The sequence below is a fragment of the Sceloporus occidentalis genome, unplaced genomic scaffold, assembly GCF_023333645.1.
Source record: "Sceloporus occidentalis isolate IW3139 unplaced genomic scaffold, rSceOcc1.0.p SCAF_62, whole genome shotgun sequence".
Classification (NCBI taxonomy): Eukaryota; Metazoa; Chordata; class Lepidosauria; order Squamata; family Phrynosomatidae; genus Sceloporus; species Sceloporus occidentalis.
Window position 1 is genome coordinate 4,130,209 of NW_028317042.1, and position 25,849 is coordinate 4,156,057.

A 25,849-nucleotide genomic window follows, 5' to 3' on the forward strand; every position below is an offset into this window, starting at 1 on the left:
AAGATAGGATATTGCTGAAACCTCTGGCATGCAAACGGTTAAACAGCGCCTTTCATGAAGCCAATTATATACAGTATGTTTTTTTTCCAAATGTAGATGTTGGTGATTTTTTTTTTCATTTTAGCTCAGTTTCATATTTTCGATTTATTTAATATATGTAATGATAAAAGGCTATGAGTTGTAAAAGCATTTTACGAGCTCTACATCACAGCAGCTGGTATACAACCAGTCGGATATCCAGGCCTAGCTGGAAAGGTTCTACAGTACTTCATGCTTCTGAGATGTATTGTTGGGAGCCTCGAGTTCCTCCTACAAACACAGTTATATCCTCTAACATACTTACACACATATGTACTTATACACATAGTTACATACTAACATACCTACACACACATACAGGAATATATGTTTACACGCGCTAACATACCTCCCAACTTCTACCCTCTGGGAATCGGGGCACTGGGAGTGGAGTTTGGAAAGCAGCGCTACTGTGCATGAAAACAATTCTGCGCAGGTGCAATATGCTTTCTCTGGGGTCCCAGACACCAGAGAATGAAATCGGGACCAAAGGATTGCAGTCCTGAATCTCGTTGGCCCGTTAAGCTCTACCTCTGTCCTGCTTTTTGGTGCTCTGTGAGACAAAGGGATAGAGTGGCAAAATCGGGACTGTCCTGCGGATATCTACACACACACATATACAGTATACTAACATAAACACACTCACATACTTATTTATGCTTCTTAGTAGTACCTTTAGTGTAGTAGGCAGGAGTATGCAGCAACTGGAAAATTGTTGAATCAACTCTTTCTTTACCTGACAAGCACAGAACCACACTGAGAAAACCAGAGGTGACACTAGAGCAACAGATTGCATTTTCCTCAAGTTGTGTTTCACTGTTGCTTTGGTCATAAATGTCTCTCTTTAGATGACGCTGGTTACTCTTATATTGTCTTCCATCTAATGTTTCAATCCTATATGATCTAGGCTTAGGTCCAACAGATGTCACTGTTGCAGGCTGCCATTGTGCAGATGTCTTATACGCAGATTGGCTGTGGACCAGTTCTGAGCAGTTTTTTCCCCATCTAGTGGACACTAAAGTTTTCAATCTGTTGATGTCCATATAGTCTTCTGTGGAGGCCTGCAAGTAAGTGAGCATCTCTACCCCAATTGTTGTGGATGCAGATAGAGTATGACACGTCCACCACCACCAAACAAACACTTACTGCAGAAGTTCTTCAGTCCTAAATCACCTAACAAGGAGTTGGGCCCGAAGTAACGGGGCAGGGACTATCCTAACATTGAGAATGCTCAGGTGTAGGCAGGTGCTTGAGTGTAATAAGAAAAGCCATACAGGTAAACCGCAGACTGGAGTCACAGATGGGTGGGTCACAGGAGGCCAAGAGTTAATTCAGAATGGCTAGTCAGGGACAGCCAGGTTCGTGACACTAAACGCTTAGTCATACACGCCAGAGCTTGGTACACAGAGCCGGTAGTCAGACAAGCCAGGTATGGTACACAGGTAGGGCAATACAGGATCAAAATCACTAGGCAGAAGAGTAGTCAGGCAAGTCAAGGGTTAATAACAGCAAACACGATCTCCAATGCAGCAAAGGAAAAACCAGGACCACAACAGGGTGCCTGAAAACTGCAGTTCCTATTTTTTTTTTTCACACAGACATTACAATGTATTAACTAAGTGTCCGATTGTCTCTGTCATAGGTTGAGTATGTTGTGCAGAATGTGAATGGATGTAACCAGATATTTAGCGTGTCTTCTCGTTATATGTATGGAGCGTGAGTGGCTCCCTGCTTTAGTCACTTGACCAGCGTTGTAACGGTTACTATATCCCCTGGATAGGATCTTGTTGGAGTAGTTGCGACATGTACCAGGGGGTCTTTTGAAATGTTGATTTTACCGCTTTTCATATGTGCGGTAGAAGGGATTTGAAGTATTCACCTCAATGCGGTATAAACTTCTGTATATGTGTTTTGTTTTTTGTGTTGTCAGCCAATGCATTCTAAATAAGTAAAATAATTTGGTATTAAAATGGGGCGGTGCTGGTGGTGTGGGTTCGATCCAGTGGTAAAGGATTGTTTCCAATGCAATCGTCCCTAGGATGTGTTGCAGCTGTGCCCGTCCAGAGTTGGTGAGAATGTTGTGTATCTTTGTATGTACAATGTATGTGGTTACATTGCCGTAGGCCGTGCATGAGGTCTGCAGATGGCCTTTAGGCCAGTTGTCTGAGGGTGACCAGCCCATTGTGTGGCTTTGTGTGGGTAAGATGTAAGCTCCTGTGCAAAATTTTCCTGAACATTTACCTGTACATTGTGGAGGGGATAGAGCGTCTCAGTTAGGTATAGGCCATGAGAATGTCTGGGATCATTAAATTCTGAAAGTGTAAGCTGGTTTTTGAGTCCTGTTGTTTAATTTTAATTTATGTTTTGTCCAAAACTAGCATTTCACACCCTGAGGTGTAAACAGTGTTAAGATATATTTGCAGGTGCTTCACTGAGTGGTCTAGTAAATAGTGCTTCCAGTGGCTTATGGGCTGCTTGTACCAGGGCAGGTTTCCTAAAAGTGTCCTGATGGAACTTCTTTTCAGTCTATCCATAGTTCTGCTCTGCCGGTATCACTGTCCTTGATCTATAGACTATTGGATGATCTTCTTGCAGCAAACTGGCCCCGAGACCAGATTTGGATGCAGCAGCCTGAATCACCACATCTTCTGTGGAATCAACGAATCTTAGTACTGGAGCCTCAATTAATGATTGCTTTTGGTTGCTATTGCTTTTGTGTGCTCTGGGCCTCACTGCCAAATAATCCTTACAGAGCAATATCCCCAGGGATATATTGTGCTAGATACCTGACTATGCCCAATAGTCTTTTGCAGCCCTTTTTATCCTCAGAATTTGGCATTTTGCTAATAGTTTTGATTTTTTCTTCATCTGGCCACACTCCTTCTGGCATGATCACATGTCCTATATATTTAACTACAGACACCTTAAATTGGATTTTGTCTGGATTAAACATGATATTTTTATAGTTATATACATAGGTACACACACATACTAACATATAACACACAATAACATACTAGCATATATACAGTACACAACACACACACAGTAAATTTTTCACACACATACTAACCCTAAAATACCTACACACACAGTAACATACTAAAATACTAACAGTAACATATACACACATACATAAATGCGCTAACATACTTACACATACATATGCACAGTAACATACATTTATAGTAACATACCTACACACAGGGCCCTAGAGTATTTGGCACCTCCACAGACAAGAAAAAATTAGGTTGGCAAGAATATTTATTTCACAAATTTGTAAACTGTATGTCAACTAGAAAAAAAACAGAAATCTAAAAAAAATAAATGATTAACTTAATATTAGCTCATGCTGCCGATATATATTAATATTAGCCCTTGCTGCCAATATATATTATTATTAGCCCCTGCTGCCGATATATATGTAAGTATTAGACCCTGCTGCCAATACAGTTGCCCTGATGCCATTTTATATTGAAAAAAATGGACCCTACGCAGGCATTTCCTTGGGCCCCGCTCCACACTCCCTAGCATGCAATCACTACCTCCATTCCCACACCAAAAAATAGGTATAGATCAAATAAACACCACATAAAACAGCACTTGCATGTATAGATCAACTGAATAAGACATACAAACCTTATACTTGCAGGTATACATAAATGATTATTTTATGTATACCTAATGTATTATGTATTTTATTAACAAAATCAAATAATTAACAATAAGTGTAAAGTAAAGTGCAACTTATAACACACCTCGTGAAAAAAAACACTTTAAATTTCCACTAAAATAATACAAATAACAATAAACATAAAGGTGTAAGCGCACATGCCCCAATACACAACCTTAGGGTAAATCTGTATATATATACTTGCATAAAATGTGGTATAGGCCTCTCTTCTAGCCCTGACACAGAGAGATCATAGTGTAACCCATAAATGCAATAATGATTGTAATGGGGTATAGAAAAGACTCACATGAGATAGAGCCGTGAACAGGCTCTATATAAACAGCTCCAGGTGCCCACTTGGGGTGTAAGCGAAAGGATGCCTTCCTTCTGAACCCACTCCAGGAAGTAAAAGGATCCACACAGTTCTTTTCCTTCTGGATTCTTTTATTATTAAAATAAGGAAAACTAGGTATAAAAACCTATATTTCCCCAAATATAAAAAGTATATTTAAAAACACAACGCGTTTCGACTTTATGTCTTTTTCAAGTGTATTGTCCTTATCCTCGGGTTACATATTTATAATGTGCCTAACAATTGTTTTGGCGCCAATTTCACAGACGTCCGGTTTCCGGTGTGTCACTTCCGGTAGGGCACTTCCGGTTTCCGGTACGTCACTTCTGGTGCAACCTCCGGTTTCTGCTGGGTCCTGGGTCCTGGTGTAACCTTTAAAGTGTCCCCTCCAGTTGGTCCAATACAGGCATCACGCATTGTAAAGGCATTACACATTATAATCCGGCAGCCATTTTGGAAAAGGGCAAAAAGGGAAATACTAACAGAAACCATTAAAATTCAATAATAAATCCAACAATATATATATATATATACGAATTGATAAAATGTGTGTTGCATCCATATATTAATCTTGTGTAACAGACTGAGTATAATGTAACCCTTTATTGTTATAAAAAAAAATAAAAAAATTATATATATATATATATATATATATAATAAAAAAAAAATTAAAATAATACATAAAGTACAAAAAACAAAAAAAAAGGGTTCATACTATTTGGTCCATATTAAGAAGAGTCTTCCCATCACAAAAATTCATTGATTTCGAAGTCTATGTTTAGACCCCTAGGGGAAATAGTGTTCATTTCAAACATCCACTTCATCTCTGTTCGACTTAATTCTTTGCCATAATCCCCCCCTCGCCAATTTTTATTTATTTTATGGATTCCTAGAAATGACATTAAACTTGTGATACTCTTTAAAGTGGGATGATACACTATGATTGGAAACTTGATTTTTTATATTTCTGATGTGCTCCGCAATGCGGGTTTTAAGCAGTCTTGTGGTCTTGCTCACATACTGCAAACCGCAGGGGCACGTCAGTAAATAAATAAGATTATTGGTATTAAATGTTATCAATGAATTAATAGAGAAGACTCTTCCATTCGTACGGGCCTCAAATGTCAAGATCTTTTTGTCCATCTTTTTTGTTTCCCTGTAACCCACACATCCTCCACATCTATAAAACCCATTTTGATTTTGGAAAAATATTTTTTCTCTTCCTGTGTTTGTTTTTACATAACTTTTAGTTAACTGGTTTTGCATGCTCTGACCTCCCCTGTAAATATTTTTTGGTTTTAAACCCAAATAATCAGATATTATAAATATCTAAATTCTATCCTTATCATTTAAAAACCAGTGGTATTAAAGCCTTTGAATAGGCTATTTGGGATGATCTTAACAAATGTAAAAGTTTGAACAAATACCAAAAAGATCTTAATAAAAATGAGGTGTTAGCTATGAAAGATCTTCAAAAAGATAATAATATCATTATTATACATAAATGATGTATGGAAAAATAGCATAGCATGTATAGATCAACACATTAACAAACAAACCCAGCTTTGCATGTATAGATCAATTGAAATTCACATGTGAACTGAGCACTGAAGGCATACAATCAGACAAACCCTGTATTTGCAGGTATACATAAATAATGTATGGAAGCATAGCATATGGCTCAACAGAAAAACACACAAACCCAGCTTTGCAGGTATAGATCAATTGGAATTCTCATAAAAACAGCATTAAAAGTATAGATAAAATCCCCTAAATTACAGGCATAGATCACAGGTTGTACACCCCAAAGCTAGCCCTGCCATCCACATTCCTCACATAGAACCTGACCAGCACCCAGATAACACACATAAGACTTGCCATCTTTGTCCCCAAACAGCCCAGCATGAGTCAACTTTGTGCCCAAACAGCCCGTCCTATGCCATCTTTCTACCATAAACCCTGCCTGTGCCATATTGCTCCCCAAGGCTCAAACACTGTGCTTGTGCCATCTTTGCCTTTTCACAAATCAATGATACATCTACGATACACAAAAACACTTTTACAATCACTCACTAATACACACTTTCATTTATACAATGATTTATTCTCGAACCCATTCACACAAATCATTTTCACATATTCACTAATGCATTATCACAAATCATTAGTTCTCTCCCTCATTCAATTCATTCACACATTAATTCATACTCTCACTCATTCACACAATTCATCCACACAATAATTCATTAATTCTCTCACTCATTCACACAATTCATCTACACATTAATTCTCTCACTCATTCACACAATTCATCCACACATTAATTATTTTAATCTCTAACCCATTCACACAATTCATCCACAGACAAATTCATTCATTCTCTCACTCATTCTCACTCTATTTCAATATTCTTATTATCCTCTTTCTCACTACCTCTTCTCCTTTCTCACTATCTACCCCCTCTCCCTCCTTTCTTTTTCCCCCCTCTTCTCCCCTTATCATTATCTACCCTCTCCTCCCGTTGTAGTTCGCTTACCTTCCAGAAGTCCTGTGGTGGGAGCGTAAGGCCTCTGTCTCCCTGCTCTGCCACGGTGCACACTGCTTCACTGCTGAGCTCCAGAAAATTATGTCATATTCCGGCGCTCAGCATGACATGCCGGCACCGCAACTGAGCTAGAGACTGAGGGGTGCAGAGCGGTTGCTGAAAACTTCCTGAGCGACCGCTCGGCGCCCCCCTTTCTCCTCCGCGTAAAAAAAAAAAAGACGGCATTTCAATTCCGGGACAATGCATTGAGGCTGCCCAGGACCTGGAACTTCGAGCAATCCGGGACATGTGGTCACCCTACCTGTGCCACCTCTGCCCCTCCAAACATCCTGCCTGTCCCCCGAAGCAGCCTGCCTGTGCCCCAAATTTTCTACCAAACCAAATGGGCAAGGAACGAAAATCATTGCCCATAAACGAATAGACCAAAGACCAACCAAATAATTTGTCCGAGTCATTGTTTGGCCCCTTTGCACATGCCTAATACTTACACACATATACTAACATACATACACATACAATAACATACTTACACACACACACACACACACACATATTACTAACATACACGTAATATTACTTGCTAGTTATTTAAAATTGTGTAACATATATGTATGTTTGATGAATACATTTCTTATCTGCTGTCCCTGCAGTATGTGTGTTGTATAAAAAAAACCAAGGATTTTCATTACCCGATAATAAAAGTGTAATTCATCACAACCCTGTTAATATGATGAGACATAAAGAAGGTATTTGCATATTTTACTGTCTGAACAAATTAAGACCTGTTTTGAGACTTTTGTAGACAAAAGGAACCAACAGCTTATCTCATGTTATGTCTTACAAAGCTTTGAGTGTTTTTTTCCCTTTCTCTTTGTTTAGAAGCCTAGAGCGAGAAAAACAGCTGGACTGAGACCTCAAACGCCACAGGCTTCCAATCATAGCTCTGTACAGATGGCGGGGACTCCTCATTCACTGGATACCTTGCCATTGGTGGAGTTATTAAAGAATGCGAGAGTGTCGTACCCCTCCTTCTGGAGGACTAAATCACAGAACACTGGATAATTTATTCCATCTAGGACTGCACCCTTTAATCCCCGCCAACTCTCAAAAGCCTTTCAGTGTTAACTGAAGGTGAAATCCCACCAGGCTAAGGAGTTTTTATTGTTAAAGAAATGCAGATCAGAAGCAATAAGAATCAGCTGAAGTAAATAGAGCAAGTGCTAATATAAAGTATATGCTAAAACATGTATGAGAAACAATAGTTAATAATTAACAATAGTTAATAATTCAGATAAGGTAATTAATACACAACGAAGGAAAGTATAAGTGTTGACAATATTTTTTATTATAGTACCGGCGGGTAGTACACATGCATATTGCAATGTAAACGCATGTGAATTCCAAATAATGCAAAATCCTATTTGAAAAGTTGATGCGGCTTCTTTAAAAGGTCATCTGAGTTGAAATATAAAATGTCCCTTATGCTTCATCAGTGAGTTGAGGGAGCAGATGTTCTTCAATACACATCGCTTTGACTTCCACCTAGTCCACCCTTACCCTAGTCTGTGATATCGGTCACCGAAGACCCCTTAGTATGAAATCATATCCTAAAGCATCCGTCACTGCTAACATAGAACAGCTAGGAGGACATACATATTAAATGTGTGTGTTTTGAGACGTAGATGTCTCTCTGCCTACACCAAGTGGGGCTTGTGTCTCATAGTTAATAATAGCTGAAAGGCTACGGGTGTTGTGTCCATTTCATAAGCACAGTTACAAAGAGAGCATGGTATATATAGGGGAATTTCCATAGGCATTATCAATAGGACTGTTTTTTAAACACAAGGCAAAAGGTAGCTCTCTCTGCCCAGGGAATAACTATGCACAGAAACCCAAGGACTGCAGGATCTTCATGAAGAAAGAAAATAGTGGGTTTTATTGTTTGAGCTCTTTTTGGAAAAAAAATTCACCATGATAATTCAACAAAACAATGGCAAGAGTAGTATAGAGTAAGAAGGTAATATGAAACATGTTATGTATGGTAGATCCTTGGAACATGACCCTGGATAGAGTACAAATGCTAGTGTGTAAAGAGATTGGTATGTATATAAATATCCTGAACAACAGTGTAAACTACGCCTGTTTCTCTATTCTTATATTTATACCTGGCATACGTGGGAACTCGTTGGATCTGCCCTACAGGCTCCAGGTCTCTGATTCTAGGCTGTGGCACAGCGATCCAGGGTATTAAAGAACCATGGTCATTTTTCCCTGCAGTCCATTCTAGGGGACTATGTGTTGTTAGCCATTTACAGTCAATATACAGTCTACAAATACTACCTAAAAAGCCATTTGTGTGTCTATTCAGCTATGATCACTAAAGAAAAGCAAAAGAATAAACAAAGCACATTTAAATATATCCTGAAATTACTACCTCACACAGGGCAGCACCACCAGCCACCCCCTCTGCTCTGCCATCCTTATTGCTGAGTTCTAGGATATGATGTCATATCCTGGCACTCCACCTTTTAATGACATGCTGCATGGATGGAGGACTGCCTCCATAGTGTTAATGTGTTGGTTGGGGAGATCAGTGACCTCACTTATAACCAACTCATTGAGCAACTGTGCTATAGTGCCCCAACAGGGCTATTAGTTGAGGACCTGCCACCCTAGTAGGGCTAGGACAGAATGCACCACTGAACCTTGTGTTCTAATCCTAATGGAGAATACTGTATTCTTCATAGAGGGCTGATCTTGGCTCTCTTTTGCGCCTTCATTTAGCTTGGTTCCTAACAGTCATTAAATAGGTAGAGGAGATGTATTAAATCTACATTTCTGGAGTGAGTCAGACCATAAAAATAAAGTTCTGAACACCAGGGTAAAGTAAGACGGCACTATAAAAATCCAAAAAACCTTTTTTATAGCTATGAGTCACTTATGACTAGTTATAAAAATTTGACTTCTGACTTACTACTATCTACAGATGTACAGAACTCTGGACCACAGAATACATTCACGTAAAACTCACTGAAGACAGCCAGTAACCAAATACCTATTTGCAGATCTGGATTGTTGTAAAGTTAATCCTAATAATGTTCATTTTTCCCTACCGCCGCCCATTCCTATTGTTTTTTTGTATGTGTATGGGGGGTCTGTTTTTGATTTTGGCGCAAGTAACCATTTCTAAGACCAGATGACATTTTCTGGAGGGTCTGTTTCTACACAATAAGCTATGGTCCCATAGGTATCCCTGCCAGAGTCCCTAGGTATAAATGTAGCTTATCTTGTAATGGATTTCCTTAAAACCCTTGATCCACCAAAAGAGTGAATGTCTTAAAGCTAATCACTCCAGCAAAGGAGTTGTTTAGTCGCATATGTGTATGGGCAAAAATGACAAAATATGTGAATTATGTGTTCTGATGACTCCATACATTACACACAGTTAGCTACGGGTTCTCTCAAGACATAATATCATGTATTGTGTTTCTTGTCTCCTACTGTTTATTCATTTGGACACACTGCAGACCCTCTTCAAGAAGTATACATATTTTCATAAAGTAACAAAAATCTCCTATTATCGTTTTTGTCTGATATTTTGGGCTGTTCAGGGGAACCTTGTTATTCCTGCACCTCCTATTTATTTTAATTTTTTTGACATTCCAGGAAGGTGTGTATTCCTACTATTAGACTTTTTTTTTGTAAAGTTTTCCAAGTTTTCCAAGACTCAAGTCTACCCTTAAGTCTCTCCCTACTTCACTTTTATTATCCTTGCCCAAAGATGGGGTTTATTTATTAAGTGGGAGTTGGCAGATGAGTTGCAGTCTCACTTTGCCGACTTAGCTGTGAGAGTCATCTAACTAGTTGGCCAGGCTTGGTCCTTTGTAATGCAAAATGTCATAAGAGCAGTGGCGTGTTTATGAAGGTTGCTGCCTTGGGCCTGACCTAGTGTAGTGACCCCAGCCATCCGCAAGACTTCTCATCTTCTCCGGCTTCGCACAGAAAGCTCCAACTTGGGATGCACTTAAATGATCCTACAGAGGTCTGCACAGATCTGATCTGTTGTGATCTCCCCAACTAACCCGTAGAGTGCTGGGGTAGGGAGGACGATCAACCATTTTGAAAAAGTAAAGCAGTCCGGGCCTGCCACCCTGGTATATAAGCCAGCACCACGATAAGTTACCCTTTCCCAAAGACGTATTTACCTCTGACACTGCCTTAGTCCAGAGCCAGAGCAGTGCCTTCAGTCTCCCACTCCTTGTTCTCCATCCTCCAACTCACACAGCACCTTGGAACAGAGTCTATGGAGGCCTGCGCTGGCACAGATCTCCATATTGTAACTGTAACCTTAACCATGTAAACATAACCCACTGAGCAGCAGCGTAGAAGGGGTCCTGATTGCCTAAGCCAAGAGGGTGATCTGCCTCCCCTGTTTTGGGGACGTAGACCAGGACACGTCTCTGCTTTTTACTTCATATATTTTAAATATCATTATAACATTGTGTAGCATTCATATACGTCTAGAACACCAGATAGTAATATGAAATATTAATATGATATTTCTAGGGGAAAAAAACACAGATAAGCCTTTATCTGCAGTGTGCATAGTTACATTCAGGCAAAACCTAAAAAAGAATACTACGATTTTTTTTTAGGTTTATTGTCATTTCAAAGCATTCCGCTTTCCGCAAAGTGTCTTGGGAAAAGATAGTCCTTGATAAGGTGTTAACTCCTTAAGGACAATGGGCGGTCCCTAAACCCATTGAAAGCAATGCATTTTGAGCCCGTACATGTACGGGCTTTGTCATTAAGGGGTTAAATCCTACCTTGGGAGACAACTGCAGACTTTTTGGGTACTATTTTCTCATTAGCTGCTCTGCTCAGAACAAAACGACAAGAAGAGATTTAGTATTGCACAAAAAATCCATAAACGGCTTCATTGCTGAAGCTAGGGTTTTTCGCAAAAATCACTACACATTTTCCCCACCCCTATGGCAGAAATAGGAAATATGCTCTTTTGTCATTAATGTAGCACGACCCTCCATTATGCCTAATCAGGTACACCGTGGCTGAGAGCAATGTGAGTTATGAAGTGGAATGTGTTAATCCGGGGTTCCTTACCCGCACTGAAGCATATGTTCTATGGCTAAAATCCCAAAGGGCATGGGTGTGGGGGGTAGTAATGTAAGGGGTACTGTCACATTGCACACTATGAAAAGGCTACCTCTTACAACTACATTAATACATTTTTCCGACTTTGTTGCCGAATTGCGCTCATCTACTAAAACCAGGGTAGCATTAAGGCAGGTGTTAAGGTACCTCTGTAACAGAGGTGCTCATCACAGTCACATGATGCGCGTTATCTACTCCCATGGTGGCAATGCGGCATCTTGCACTTAGTCCAACCTGCCTGAGAAGATTGTGTGTGTGTTAGTGTACAGTGTTAGAGTGTGTGTTAGAGTCTGGTGTTAGAGTGAGTGAGAGTATGTATTAGTGTATTGTGTTAAAGTGAGTTAGATGCAAGATAGTTTTATGCCTATTGCATGGTTTTTTTTATTCCCTCACTGTATTAGTCCCTACCACTTCCAATGGGATGCTGTTCCTTTTATCTACCACCCTCTCGATAAAATAAAGTTGAATTACCCTATACACTTTCAACAGAAGATATTAAAGTATAACCAAGTTGTTTTACTGTGCGCATGCATACATATATTTTACAAAAGAGTTTAATATTCAAGCTTTCCATACAAAGCCATGGAAGAAAAAAGCGCTATTAATAATTAAGCAGATATCTATAAAATGGAACGGCTTTTTCTCATCATTTGAATATTGCTGAACACAATTCTTTGCTAGAGAAATATATTTTTTTAATTATGCATAATTTTCCATGGAGTGAAGTGCATCAGTGATGTGAACCATTTCTATAGAAAATAAGCCAAGAATCCTGTTGTGTGCTGGGAACCAAATACATAAAAAGTATACGGTTTGCATAATTTCATACTTTTTTTCAAAGGGTCTATTTTTAATTGATGTATCTGCCCCACAAAGTACAGTTATTAAAAATGTATATATTTAAGCTTTCTTCTTCCACATTCAGCACAATAATAAACTGGTGGTCCAAGCATGAGTTCCAATATATCATGAGTCCCAATCACCTTTCATTCCCATGACTTCCAATCAGACACAAGGAACAAATGCCTGTTTAACCAATAAGAATGCTCAAAACATCAGTAAGAAATATTCATATAAAGTGGTGTCATTGTTAAAATGGAGGTGTTCAATCTGGGCAAGTGCTGGCCAGCACAAACCAAAGTCGAGCTAAATGCCAGGCTTCTCTTCTTTTGCTGAGTCTACTGACCTGTCGCTTGTTTACTGGCATATTTTGCCCTCGGCCTAGAGCAGCAAGTTCTGGGGCAGAAAAATGGGCAGATCACTCTGCTGGGCGATCAGGCTTCCCGGTGCGCTGATTCTCCTTTGGCCAGCTGAGGTGATCAGAGATATCCCTTGTATCCAGCCCAGTTACACTATAGAAATATGTGCCTAGCGAGCATAGCCTTTATAATAACCGTACCCATGTAACCTTCAGATGGTGGCCACTGAGGTATAGAAGCAGATGAGGCACCATTGGGCCTTTGGAAAATACTCAGAAGCTCATATGGACCAAAAGATAGCAGTGGTGGAAGAGTCTGAGCCAGTTTGTCTTAAGTTTATGCACATCCAAGTTCATGAGTTGGGCAAAAGTAGAAGCTGAAGTCCATGGTGAACTGCCCAGTATGGTGGAAACGTTGGAATAGGACCAGGGTGTTAAAATATTTTTTGGTTTAAAGGGGGCACTCATGGATGCTCTTTGTGCGCCTGAACAATGCTTTTTCCCCCAGACTACAAGGTTCAGGGTTGAATCGTGCCAGCCTCCATCTTGGTCAAGGACACACTAGCCTGCAGAATAGGACAAAGAACGCTAACAGTAAAAAGGGGGAAGCCAAACGGCTCTACAGAGTGTTTCACATGATTTGACTAGGCCTGTAGTTTACACTAAACTTAGCACATATATTATTATTTTTCCTTATGAATAAACCAATACACATTGAAAACAATCATTCACAATAGTTTAAATATCTTCGATTTGACAACGTCTAATGGGCGCAGGAGCTTACAAATGCTACAAAAGCAATTATTGTATTATCTAGTAAGTAAAGCAAGTACACCTTAGGAAATATGTCATGTTAATCCTTTTCTCTGAAGGTTTAATCACACAAAAACCACACAGAAACTTTTAAGAAGCTTTTTCTGTTTCCATGGCAACAAACGATGAGTGCCTGCATTTACGTGACATGACAATTAGGTTTTCCCAGCAAAAATATGAATGAGGCCAACTTTGTTATGGAAATGTTTAGGCATTCAATAGTACTAGGGATGACGTGTATAATGCTACATTTAGTTTTCATTAGCGTAGGTGGAACGGCACCTTTAAATCCATTATTTAACACCATCAGATACCAGTTGGGATCTCCTGGTTATGAAATGGCCATGATATTTACCCTTACGCACATTCAAGATTGAAACTTAATTGTAGAGTGATTTAGAACTATTTTATGCAGTGCGCAGGGCCGGATCAGCTCTTATTAAGAGTAAACTTTAACCATCATATGCAATTTAATGCATATGACAGCTGAGATGTCCCCTTAAATGTACATGGTGTCCCCCTGTTAAACACATGGGGGGCCCTGCAGATTGCCCCAATGTCCACCCTTCCTCTTAGTGATTTTCCCTGGAGGACATGTGTCTGGCTGAACATACCTCATTCAACATCAAATACATACAGAAGGTCCCCTCCATTGCAGTCTAGGGTCTAGCAAGACCCCCACACGCATTAGCAGAAAACACTCCCATTAACTTAAATAGCACCACTTCTCTTAAAAACAATGCATAAGAAAGTACCGGTACTCACAGGACAGTTCCTTTCAGGGAAAACCCGTCAGAGTCTGCCCTACATACAGTAGTGGTTAATAAACTGCGTAGTTTGTAGTTGCACTTAGTAAACCTCTTGAATTAAAACTTTTTATGGGATGAGCTTAAAGTTTGTCTCAGGTGCATTCAAATATATAAAACATAACTCATTTTTAATTAAGATACATAAATATATGGTACTTTACATTAAATTTTTTTGGTTTTACGAAACATGCTTTCTTATTAGGGTTGCATTAAAGGTATTCACAATCTGTTGCTGGCACGTGTCTTCATTGTAGTAGACTCCAGGGGGTTCAAGGTTTAGTTTAGAGGGTCAGAGAATATGTCCATGTTTTGGTGGCCCTGGAGGTTGGTAGTTGTAAACTATATGGGAAATACTGTCCACTGAAAGTGATATTAGAGAGAGATAGTTTTGGTTGCTCCAGCTATATTTCGACATTATCGTGCAATTGCTTAAAACCACAATTTAGAATAAAAAAACTATATTCACCTCTAAATTATCTTGCATGGAATCGATACGTATTCTGAATATTCTGAATTTGGAGAGAACGTCCAGATCGGTATATTTAGATTTGAAGATCTGCAATGTAGCAGTACATCTATATTACATACAAAACTACACACAGTTGTACTTGTATGATCATCATCTCCTGATTATAACATGATATATATATATATATATATATATATATATATATATATATATAACAGCAGAGACTGATAATAATTGGATCTAGAGTGGATTGAAATATACACAGTCTGACAATAAGGAGCACACATGATGCATATGTGTATATTTCATGCTTGTGAATCCTCATCTGAATTAAAGGGAAATAATATTATGGGACAGGGCAGCATATGATACAGAATGTTCCAGTGAGCACAGAGTTAACACATCTAAATGATGAGCAAGGTCCTTTACCAATCAGAATGTACATGGAACATTTTTAAAGGGAATGGACCAATGGATAGGTCTGGAGGGAGGGATCTGTGCTGCTGGAGAGGTTTTTTTTCCCTGTTTCACCTTTTTAGTTTAGTAAATTACTGCAGTATGGAATATGCTAAGAAGTGGTGAGATCTCCAGCCAAAACATGAGACAAGAAGAAAGATCCAGCACAGTATGTCTTTATTACTGATACATTATTGTAAGCATATGATGCCCCAAGACTGTGAAACTTAAAGCAGAGCAGCTTTCCTACTTTCCACCCAAGCAATGGGACAACCTCTTTACAGGCACCTCAATCATCTGGAAAAACATAGACAACTGGAGAAAAGAGACTGTTGTTCTGAAGAAATCTTGGTTGAAAGATTAGGGATCCTCTGGGGGGAAAAAAAATCTAGAGGATCCCCAGATCTGGCTTCACAGTGAAGTGGATCAAATTAAAGTGGTGGGGGTAAACAGAGGACTCCTTCTCAGTGCTTGGAACAATCGTCTAATCCTGTGACTTGCTAGTTGGCAAGATCTTGGGGCAGCTAGAGTCACTTTGTATGTTAAGCCAAGAGAATTGCTGGGTTTTATTGGAATACCTTTGGAAGAGAAGGAGCAGTGCTTGTCTGTTGTGCTGATCTTAAATCCTGTCTGCTTCTGCTGCTGTCCAAGGTGCTGATCACAACTCCTGTCTGCTTCTGCTGTTGTCCACGGTGCTGATCGCACCTACCGGCTGCTACTGTTACCCCTGCTGCTGATTTTATTGCTGGCAGTAGCTCACCTACCCTTCTTAAAGCCTTTCCTCCAGAATAACCAGTGGATGCAGACTAAAGGAGGGACACAATACTAGTTTTTCTTCCTGCAATTACAAGCAGCTGCCCCCCCCCCAATCCACCCTTATTTCAGGACTCTATCTGGTCTACCACCCACAGAACCGAAAACATGTGCAACCTCAATGCACTTGGAATCTACCTTTGGGAGACTGTTGTATTCTTCAGGTATGCTATTTCTATATTACACAGAATCTAGCAAAAGAGATACGGAAGGGGACGGGGGTTTAATGTCACTGGGGGGGATGAGTGGGTGGGCGGAGATTAACCAAGGTATTTAATCCCAAACATTATGTGTAATTTGTAACTGGCATGGGTTTACAAACGCATCTAAGTACTTGATGTAATTAGTGCTGCAAAATCTGTAACCGCAGTGCTGATGAAAAACCCTATAGACTACTGCTGGGAATAGCGACAACTAGTGGAAGTCTGGGGTTACTGCAGCTCAATCTCATTTTATTTTTATTTTTTTTCTTCACGTTTCAGAATGTGAATTTTACATGCAAGGCACGGCGATTGGTACATGTAAAGATCTGACCACATTAGGCTAACTACAGGAAATCACATTTTTATACAATACCAAATCTAATCTTTAATTACTAAGCAAAATTTGAATAAAAATAGACAAAAAAAAATAAAAATATATATATATATATATATGTTTTGTGCACCTAGTATGTTAGCTCTAAAGTGTTTAAACATATAAAACATCTGTTATTTCCAAGGTAGAAGGATGTCATAGCGATATATTAAACACTACATATTTGCAGCAATTTACAAATAAAATCATGTTTTCTTATGCGTATGTATTCGATAGGTTTGTAGAGATGGTGGACCTATTTTTTTTAGGAATTACGTTGCTAAGATGCATTCGAGAGGGATAAGGACAGGTCATTTATCACGTGAAATCTGTGTCTACAGAAACCAGTTGAATTCTTATTAGAGTCAATGTGAAGGAGACTTTTAGCTGATGACCCTAGATCATTTCCAAAAGGCATTTGAAAGGGCATGACAAAACTAGAATAAACAGACTAAGATGAACCGATACATTAGGTAACGAGGACCATTGCAAGTTCAGGATCTAGAGCATATATGTTATGTGTTTTCCTCTTGAAAATCTTTAAATCATTGCTTACATTTTATTTTATAGCTTTAGAGAAAAGATAAGTGGCATTCCAAAATTGACATTTATAATTTGTTATCTGGGTTTCATTCATTCTTTGACCTCTGTGAGATTGTGGTTCTGGTTATTGAAAATAGTCATCTGATTAACCCCTTATAGGAATGCAAATTCATATTGTGAAACAGAAGCCTTTTGCAGGTGCCATTAGTAGTTTGAGAAACATTAGCAGGCCAGCTGATATATACAAAATTTAGTATCGCATAAGCTATTTATTACAGAGCAAACCTCAGTGGTCCCTTGTTCGGGATTTACATAAAGTCTCACATTTGAAAAGCTTATACAGGATCCCATTTCAAGAATAAGCCTCCCCTATATCTGTAAGTATGATACTCTCAACAGTCTTCTACCTCTTATGACGCCTCCTGCGGTCTCAAGCTAAATTCTTTGAACCAGGCTGCCATTAAAAAAACTAATACATTCTAATTATGCATAATATTTCATAAATATAACTTATAACCTATGTATAGGACCTAGAGTCACTCAGAAAAAATAAATTCTCATCAACTGATCAACTCATTAAAAAAATGCTGTAAGGTTATCATAGTCAAATGTTATCTTGTGCGGCAACATCTGATCATCGGGTGCTTCTTGTGAGTTTTTTCATTGTCATCATCAGTGCCGGAGTGGGGATGACGAGACAGTCCTGGCTCTTTAAGGCCAGCGGCTACCAAATGACAGAGCGATGGCTGCTGGCTGGATATGCCCGGCTGCACGTTATGTTTTTATGGTCGTGCAGTGTGTGGCCGGTCACTTCAAGCCAGCGGCATATCTGTCGCTGCAGGTGAGTATGGAGCTGTGTCAGCCAGAGGCCCACCAGGCATTTGCTCGGTGTGCCAGATGGCCAGTCCAGGCCTGGTCATCATAGATATTAACATATAGTCTAGAGACAACCATCTGTGTCACACCGCCAAGACCAGTCCTAAGTCAGCACGGTCCCTCCGAATAGCTATATTTATCGCATGGTCAATAGACATGTTTCACATTTAGGTTTCATACACACATAAATCTAATTTATTTTGGTCCGTCTCGTCTGCCGTTATTCCTGATATTTAATAATGCCCTGAATGGCACAGTGATCTTGCATTGCATTGACTGGCTGAGATGTAGTAAGATAAAGTCCTGGGTTTATGCATCGGGTGGAAAGCAAGAGTAAAAGACTATCCCCTCAGTAGGAAGCCGGTGGATGCTCTATACTATACAGTTATATATAGTTATATAGTATTGTAACACCCTATCCAGACCAGACTTTGCATTAAGACAAATGGATCCCATCTGGAATAAATATCCATATTGAGCTTTTATATTTCCCGGGATTGTGGTAGCAGATGTGGTTCTTTTATGGCATTTTATTATATAGCATACTCTGTTGATACAATTAACATTTAAATCTTCAACATTAATTGCTCACAGCACGTACAGATATGTATGTAAAGGCATGTGAGTGGGTATCTCTGCCTCCATGTATGGGATCCGTGTATATTCGTGTTATGTGAGGCTGCATGTATGTGTGTATGGTCAGGTGAATGTGGGTATATGTGACTGGGTGTATGTATGTAAGCATTCATGTACATTACCATATATCACACCCTTAATTGGATTTTTTACCATTGCTAATCCTATCAAATATAAAATAGATAATATCTAATTAAATAATCTGTAAAATCAATGGACATACCAGGAGCAAATTACGATTGATAACAGGAATGTTACCATTATGCTATGCAATTTGCATGCCATAAACAGGGGGGACTTGCAAGGGGGGGGCAGTGAGGCAATTGTGCCCTTGGCTGGTCTAATTGAAACATTTTGGGCCACTACCTGAAGCTTTATAGCCATTCTACATATTATTACCAAGCTGTCTCGACTATAAAGAACTTTACATGGCATTTAACAATGACTGGATTCTTTTCTGCGCCTTTGGTGGGTTTGCTATACATTCTCTTTCTGTAAATGTGTTTTGGACAGGAATAGATAGTAGCATCTTCTACTTAATATGTGTTTTTTTGGCTGAACTTGCCCCCTCTGCCCCGAATGTTGTCATCCCACCTCTCACCAATCAATAGCATCATTTACGATATATACCGATAGATAGATAGATAGATAGATAGATAGATAGATAGATAGATAGATAGATGGATAGATAGACAGATTGATTGATTATCCAATTTCCCAATGCTGTTGTTTATTAGCTTAGTTGATGACCTGTTACACATTTCAGACAAATGTATTATGTTTTTTCTGATCGCACAGCTTGATTGCTTAAGGCATACCTCATATCTAGGGAAGCAGTGAGGTACAAAACCTACTTTACTGTTGTGTAAACAGCTTAATAGTTTTTCTGCACAATGTATGATAGAAGAAGAAGAAGTAGAAAGAGAGAGAGAGGGAGAGAGAGGGAGAGAGAGGGAGGGAGAGAGAGAGAGAGAGGGAGAGAGAGGGAGGGAGAGAGAGAGAGAGAGGGGAGAGGGAGAGGGAGAGAGGGAGGAGGAGAGAGAGAGAGAGGGAGAGAGGGGGGAGAGAGAGAGAGGGAGGGAGAGAGAGGGGGGGGGGATAGAGGGAGAGGGAGAGAGGGGGGGGAGGAGAGAGAGAGAGAGGGAGACCTATAAAATGCTGGTATTAAGTGTCTGATAAATTCCATGAAAATATGTAATTATGTATTTTTGTCTGAATACTCTACAGTTTGCTAAAGGCATACTCCAAATCGAGGGAAGAAATGATATGTAAAAGACAGCTTTAATGCCATGTAAACAGCCTAATAGTCATGGGACACATTATATAAAATGAGCCAAGGGCTGTTTTTCAGTGCTTTGTTTGTCTGTCACTTTTCCTAAATTCTACAATTTTACAGTCCAATACACTAAATGAACTCATGTAATGGTGCTTCCAGTGTGAAATGAAAAATATATGTGTAATTAATGGTGCTAGTTAAATAAAATATAATAATAACAATATTATATATAATAATTATATATTAAATAATATATAAATATTATATATAATAATTATATATGAAATAATATATAATTGAAAAAAGACAGAAAAGAGGAGCAACATCCTCGTATAATAATAATAATAAATAATAAAATTATTACTGAAAAACATATAAAATGCCTACTCACATGTAAGTACAGGCTGTAGATTATTGACGCCAAGCATTCCCTTTGCCTATAATAATGTTTCTAGCATTGGTTTGATTTGATGCTACTAATCTACAGGATAAAAAGTATTATACGATGATGTTGTGCCTGTTTTCTATCTTTTTATTATATATTAAAAATAAATGCAATTATTTCACCATCAAAATAGAGAGCAACACTCCTCGTCTTCGAGTGGAATCCCAAGATTGAAGATTTATTAATTTGGGGAATTTTTATTGGAATTTTTCAATCAGGACAAGATCAGTGACATTTATATTATATTATTTATTATTCTTTATCCTTCACTGACGCCTTGAGCGCAGATGTTATTTATTTGGAGTTTGTTTTAGTTTATTTTATGTGAATAAATTATCATGTATTAAAAACTCTTTTGTGTCTAAAATAGGAGTAGAAATATCTGGATATGAATGATTATTCCTCCACATTAGGTTATTTCTCCTCTATTAAGTGACAGCTGATAGATCATACTTTTGTTAGAAGGAGGGAGAAGTGAATTGGGCAATCAACCTATGGATTCTTTAACAAACTTGACAGTACGACATCATTCTTTCTTCTTTTGGGAGGTAGATGATTAGGCTGCTAAAATCATTATTTTGAAAAATCACTTAAAAACTGTAAAAACTAATTATTATTATTGTAGCTAATGTTTCCTTCTTAATGCATTAGATACTTATGGATTACTATAATTACCTGTAATGAAGGAGTCAAAACATTATAACCCTGAAGGGAATAAGCAAGCAAAGCCCTAATATTCATCAGAAAAACTCTAAACATGGAAAAAAATATATTATAGTAAAATCTGTTCCAGATTCACATGTGATACACAACATGAAACAATTATCCATTGAGATGAATATATTTTTGTATTGCTTGCTTAGCAAAGGTATGTAGATTTAACTTCATATTACCTGAAAATAATCTTAAAATAATCCAATCAGTAAAAGTATTGCCAACAGTGAACTTCTGAACTGCCCTTTTCCTCCAGACAGAGCTGTGCTGGCGGTGATGGCGCTACCTGGCACTTTAAGGCCATAGGCCACCCGATGACATAAGTGGGTCCATAGGCTGGATATGCACATGTAGCATGCGGCCGGGCATGTCCAGCCATCAGCCACACACTGCAGCACCAGATCTGCTGCTAAAGTGGCAGATCTGATGAGTTCCAGATGGCCAGTCCGGGTCTGCCTCCAGAGCCTCTTGCTTGACTCTCGCTCTCTCTTTGCACAAAAGAGCAGCTAATAAGATATGGCTTAGGATGAGGCCAGCTTCAAGCAATACTGCAGCCTAAATAGAGTGTATGTATATAAGATAACATTATATAAATATATGCAGGGCCACTATAAAGAGCTCTTCAGTGACCTGTTCATTAACAGAAATATACAAAGAACAAGAGGTCACCCTCTGAGACTGGAAGAGCGCAGGTTTCATAGACGACAAAGGACGGGATTCTTTACAGTGAGGGCAATAAAGGTATGGAATTCACTTTCAAGGGAGGTGGTGTTATCCAATACATTAGATACCTTCAAAAGGGGCCTCGATATTTTCTTAGAAAGGCATGATATACAGGGATATAAATAGAATAACATTAATATTTTAGAGCTTCTTGATCCAAGGAGAAATCCAATTGCCTCTTGGAGTCAAGAAGGAATTTTTTTCCCCTGATGGCAGAATTCGAAGTAGCGTAATTATTGTTTTTTTTGTCTTCTTTTGGATCAAGAATAGGAAGGTTAGGTAGAAGGGTTGAACTTGATGGACTTAGGTCTTTTCTCTATGTAACTATGTAAGTCCTTGGGAAGTGGAGAAGAACGCATTGCTAGTGGGACTCCATCAACAACATAGAATAAGGAGTCCCTAATGGGAATTCTTGCAAAAACCCTATGTTCCTCTTTCCAAGCACTACGAAGAAGGAGAAAAACATTCGCAAAATGAATCAGTAACATTTGTATGCAAATAATTATATTCATTATGTCAACATCTGGCACAAGAGAATTGGAAAATTCTTGGCATATTAGCTCGTATCGTTGGGTACCATGTAGCACAGTGTTGAAGGATATGTAGCTATTAATCCTTCTGCTGTAAACAATTATTTGGACCTGGTTTAGACAAATGCTTTACTGGCCCCGCAGTGCCGCAAGGGATTAAAGATTAAGTGAGGATTTAATCTCGGTGTTATCTGGTAAATGTGAAAGCACTTAGATGACATCTGAACTGATTCATGTAATTTACTGCATGTGATAATGTCATGCTAAGAGGATTGAGACATGATCTGTGTTTCCAGAAGATTACTGTCAAAAGCGGTCGCCATGACAAACTATAATTGATAGGGGCACTTTAATATATATACATACATATGTTGTATGTAACTAGCCATAATTCAATGCAAATGCCCATATGCGTCTATATTGTATATTCAACCATAAATAGTGAATGGTACATGAAAAACTGCAAAGTGTGCTTGAACACATAACATAACGGCTAGATGAGAAGAAGACAGACCTCTACTTTGTAGTCAAAGTTGCCTTCACTACAATTTGCTAGTAATATGTGGATTATGTAGAAAAATAAAACATTTCTGTATAGGCTCCGTGTGGAAAATGTATCTGAATATCACAAACATTATCTTACTAATAATATATCTTAGAAAATATTTAAAATGCAATCTGTCACATTCACATGGAACTAATTCCATCTGCAGATCTTTACATCAACTTCAACTAAGTATCGACAGATCTAAGTATCTTTTGGCTCTCAGTATGAAAATATTTTTAGTGTCGTTTCCCAAATCACTCTTACACACAATATATGATTGCATCATTTAAGAACGGATAATTTTGATGTCGAAAGAAACGCTTGTCCATTTTCAGGAAAGAGTCACCATGTTTAAGTAATTGTTGCTTTCTCATTTAAGTTTATTAAGTCATTCTATCTGGAGAAAACACAAACTGAATTCCCCAAAACCCATGAGACTCTATATTCTTTTCTATGTTGGTCCAATTAAAAGTATCGTCTTAGACTTATGGAAAAATGTTCTCTTGCAGATGTTCTTGCAGAATATTTGTAACTAGATAATTTTATATATATATATATATATATATATATAATATTTTTACAAGCATACCTGGCTATGTTGAATAGAGAAATAGAGTAATGAATAATATATATGTTGGGCTAAATGCATGAGGCAAATACAATTACTTAAGTTGACTTGAATAGTAGGTTGGGAAACAAAGATGATGTGTTTTACCAAATTCCGTATGTAACAAAACAAATTAAAGTAGTGGGTCATTTTTCATTCACAATAAAAATGCAAAACAGCGTTTAACAAAGACGGCATTTAATCATTTTTTAAAAAAATTGTCATTTATTTTTTAAGTAAATGGTATTCTTAAAATATATTGACATTTGCTGAAAAGAGCAGAATACATAGAGAATTTGTAGTAATATATCTTGTCTGTGTCTGGAGTTAAAGTGGTCTGTCTGGGTTTTGGCATTATTTGCATTCGGTGTTTCTAGGCTTGAGAACAGGTTGACCTTCTCCATAGTGTCCTGCATGATATAGCCTTTGCATGGTGGACTCAATCACTTGCAATCTTTAAGGTATCAACAATGATCATTCCTCTGTTGCAGGCAAGACTATTGTGGAGTCACACAAAAAACCACACTGGATATGAAAGCTTTTTAAAAATTATTCAGCAGTTTTTTGAGATATATTAATCCTTGTTTCATTCTACTTCATGTAAATTATGCCCATTATGGACATCTTGAGTGTCCTCCACCATCTACAAACAGATGGTCAAAGGGAAACAGAGGTCAAAGGAAATATTATGTTCTAATCATGAGTGAAGGCCAAAACTTGGCCTAGTTACATAGTTAATAAGGTTGAAAAAAGACCTAAGTCCATCAAGTTCAACCCTTCTACCTAACCTTCCTATTCTTGATCCAAAAGAAGGCAAACAACCCTAATTAAGCTAGGTAGCAGGTAGTAACTAAAGTGATCAATAGCTTTTTGATATGGAGAAATATCCACCAATGCTATCTGGACAGTACTGAATTTCAGAAACGTTAGGCCATCGGTACTTGTATCAGTCACCAAACCATCGGTGAAACGCAGAGAATGTCCAGGTTCCTGATTCCTACCATTTTCTAAGTGACTCGAATATTACTTACTCATATCATTTGTTCACCATTTTAAAAAATTGCATTTTTCATTATCCTTTCTCTGGAATTTGGATTTGTGTGTTCCACAATCTGATGAAGTTACCGTTGAAGTTGACTCATCATAACTTGAACATTTTGAAGTAGGCCGCGGAGGGCCAGTTTCTTTTGCACTTGGTCCCATCAACACTTTCTGTGTAGGGTCCCACATTTGACGAACAACACAAAGGTGATTCACCCACCCTTCTAAAACCAACCCAGAAAATTGCAAATTCTGTCAAGGCGAGGAGATATTTGCATTTTCAGATTTGTTTAAACTGGTACATTTGTAACATATACTTTGCCTTAAATTTCATGTATCACTAGAAATATCGCGGTGTATGTATTACAAATATGTGAGTCATTAAACACAAATGTTGATTTTTAGGTTAATAGAAAGGTGATTTCAAGTTAAGATGCTTTAGAATAAAGAGAGGAAGAGATTTCCCTTGTTTTTTTGTATCAAATTATCTCATCTTCCAGCCATTAAGTTGAACTTGGTTAAATGGCACGTTTCATCCCACAAGAGGCATTTGTGTCACCCCAAATTTCAGGATATTTTAAATAACTGGCGAAATGTTGTTTCCAAAACTATAACCGAAGGTCATTACAGAGCAAAGTTATTTCTCGTAACTCTTCATGAGTTGCAAGAAGACGGAGGTATAGTTTGGTATCCCTGAGGCTACAAAGGTCCTCTTGACCATGAAATAGCTACGAGAACATCAAACATTGGAGGTATTTCAGTTAACATCCCTGGCAAGTTTCTCCTTGGAGAGTGAATAAGTGCTTTTGTCGAGATGTACAAGCTCAGGGGAGCGCTACATCCCAAATAAACAGTGATTCATCTTTCAGAGTACTAACTTGGGTATTCAGTTATCCTGTAAATTGTTCAAGCACGTTGCTAACTGTTCTCCAGAATAAGTAAGCGTTGGATTATTTT

The 25,849-nt window shown here is 38.4% G+C and overlaps 1 protein-coding gene across 1 annotated transcript in view; it reads left to right on the forward strand.

The window, feature by feature from the left end:
* The first annotated feature begins 16,486 nt into the window (after nt 1-16,486).
* Nucleotides 16,487-25,849, forward strand: part of LOC149287318 (glycine receptor subunit alpha-1-like) — a 44,495-nt gene continuing 35,132 nt past the window's right edge. Inside the window, exon 1 of the mRNA XM_089492963.1 lies at nt 16,487-16,542. Within this exon, the coding sequence (XP_089349089.1) occupies nt 16,487-16,542 (56 nt within the window). The remainder of the gene's footprint in view (nt 16,543-25,849) is intronic.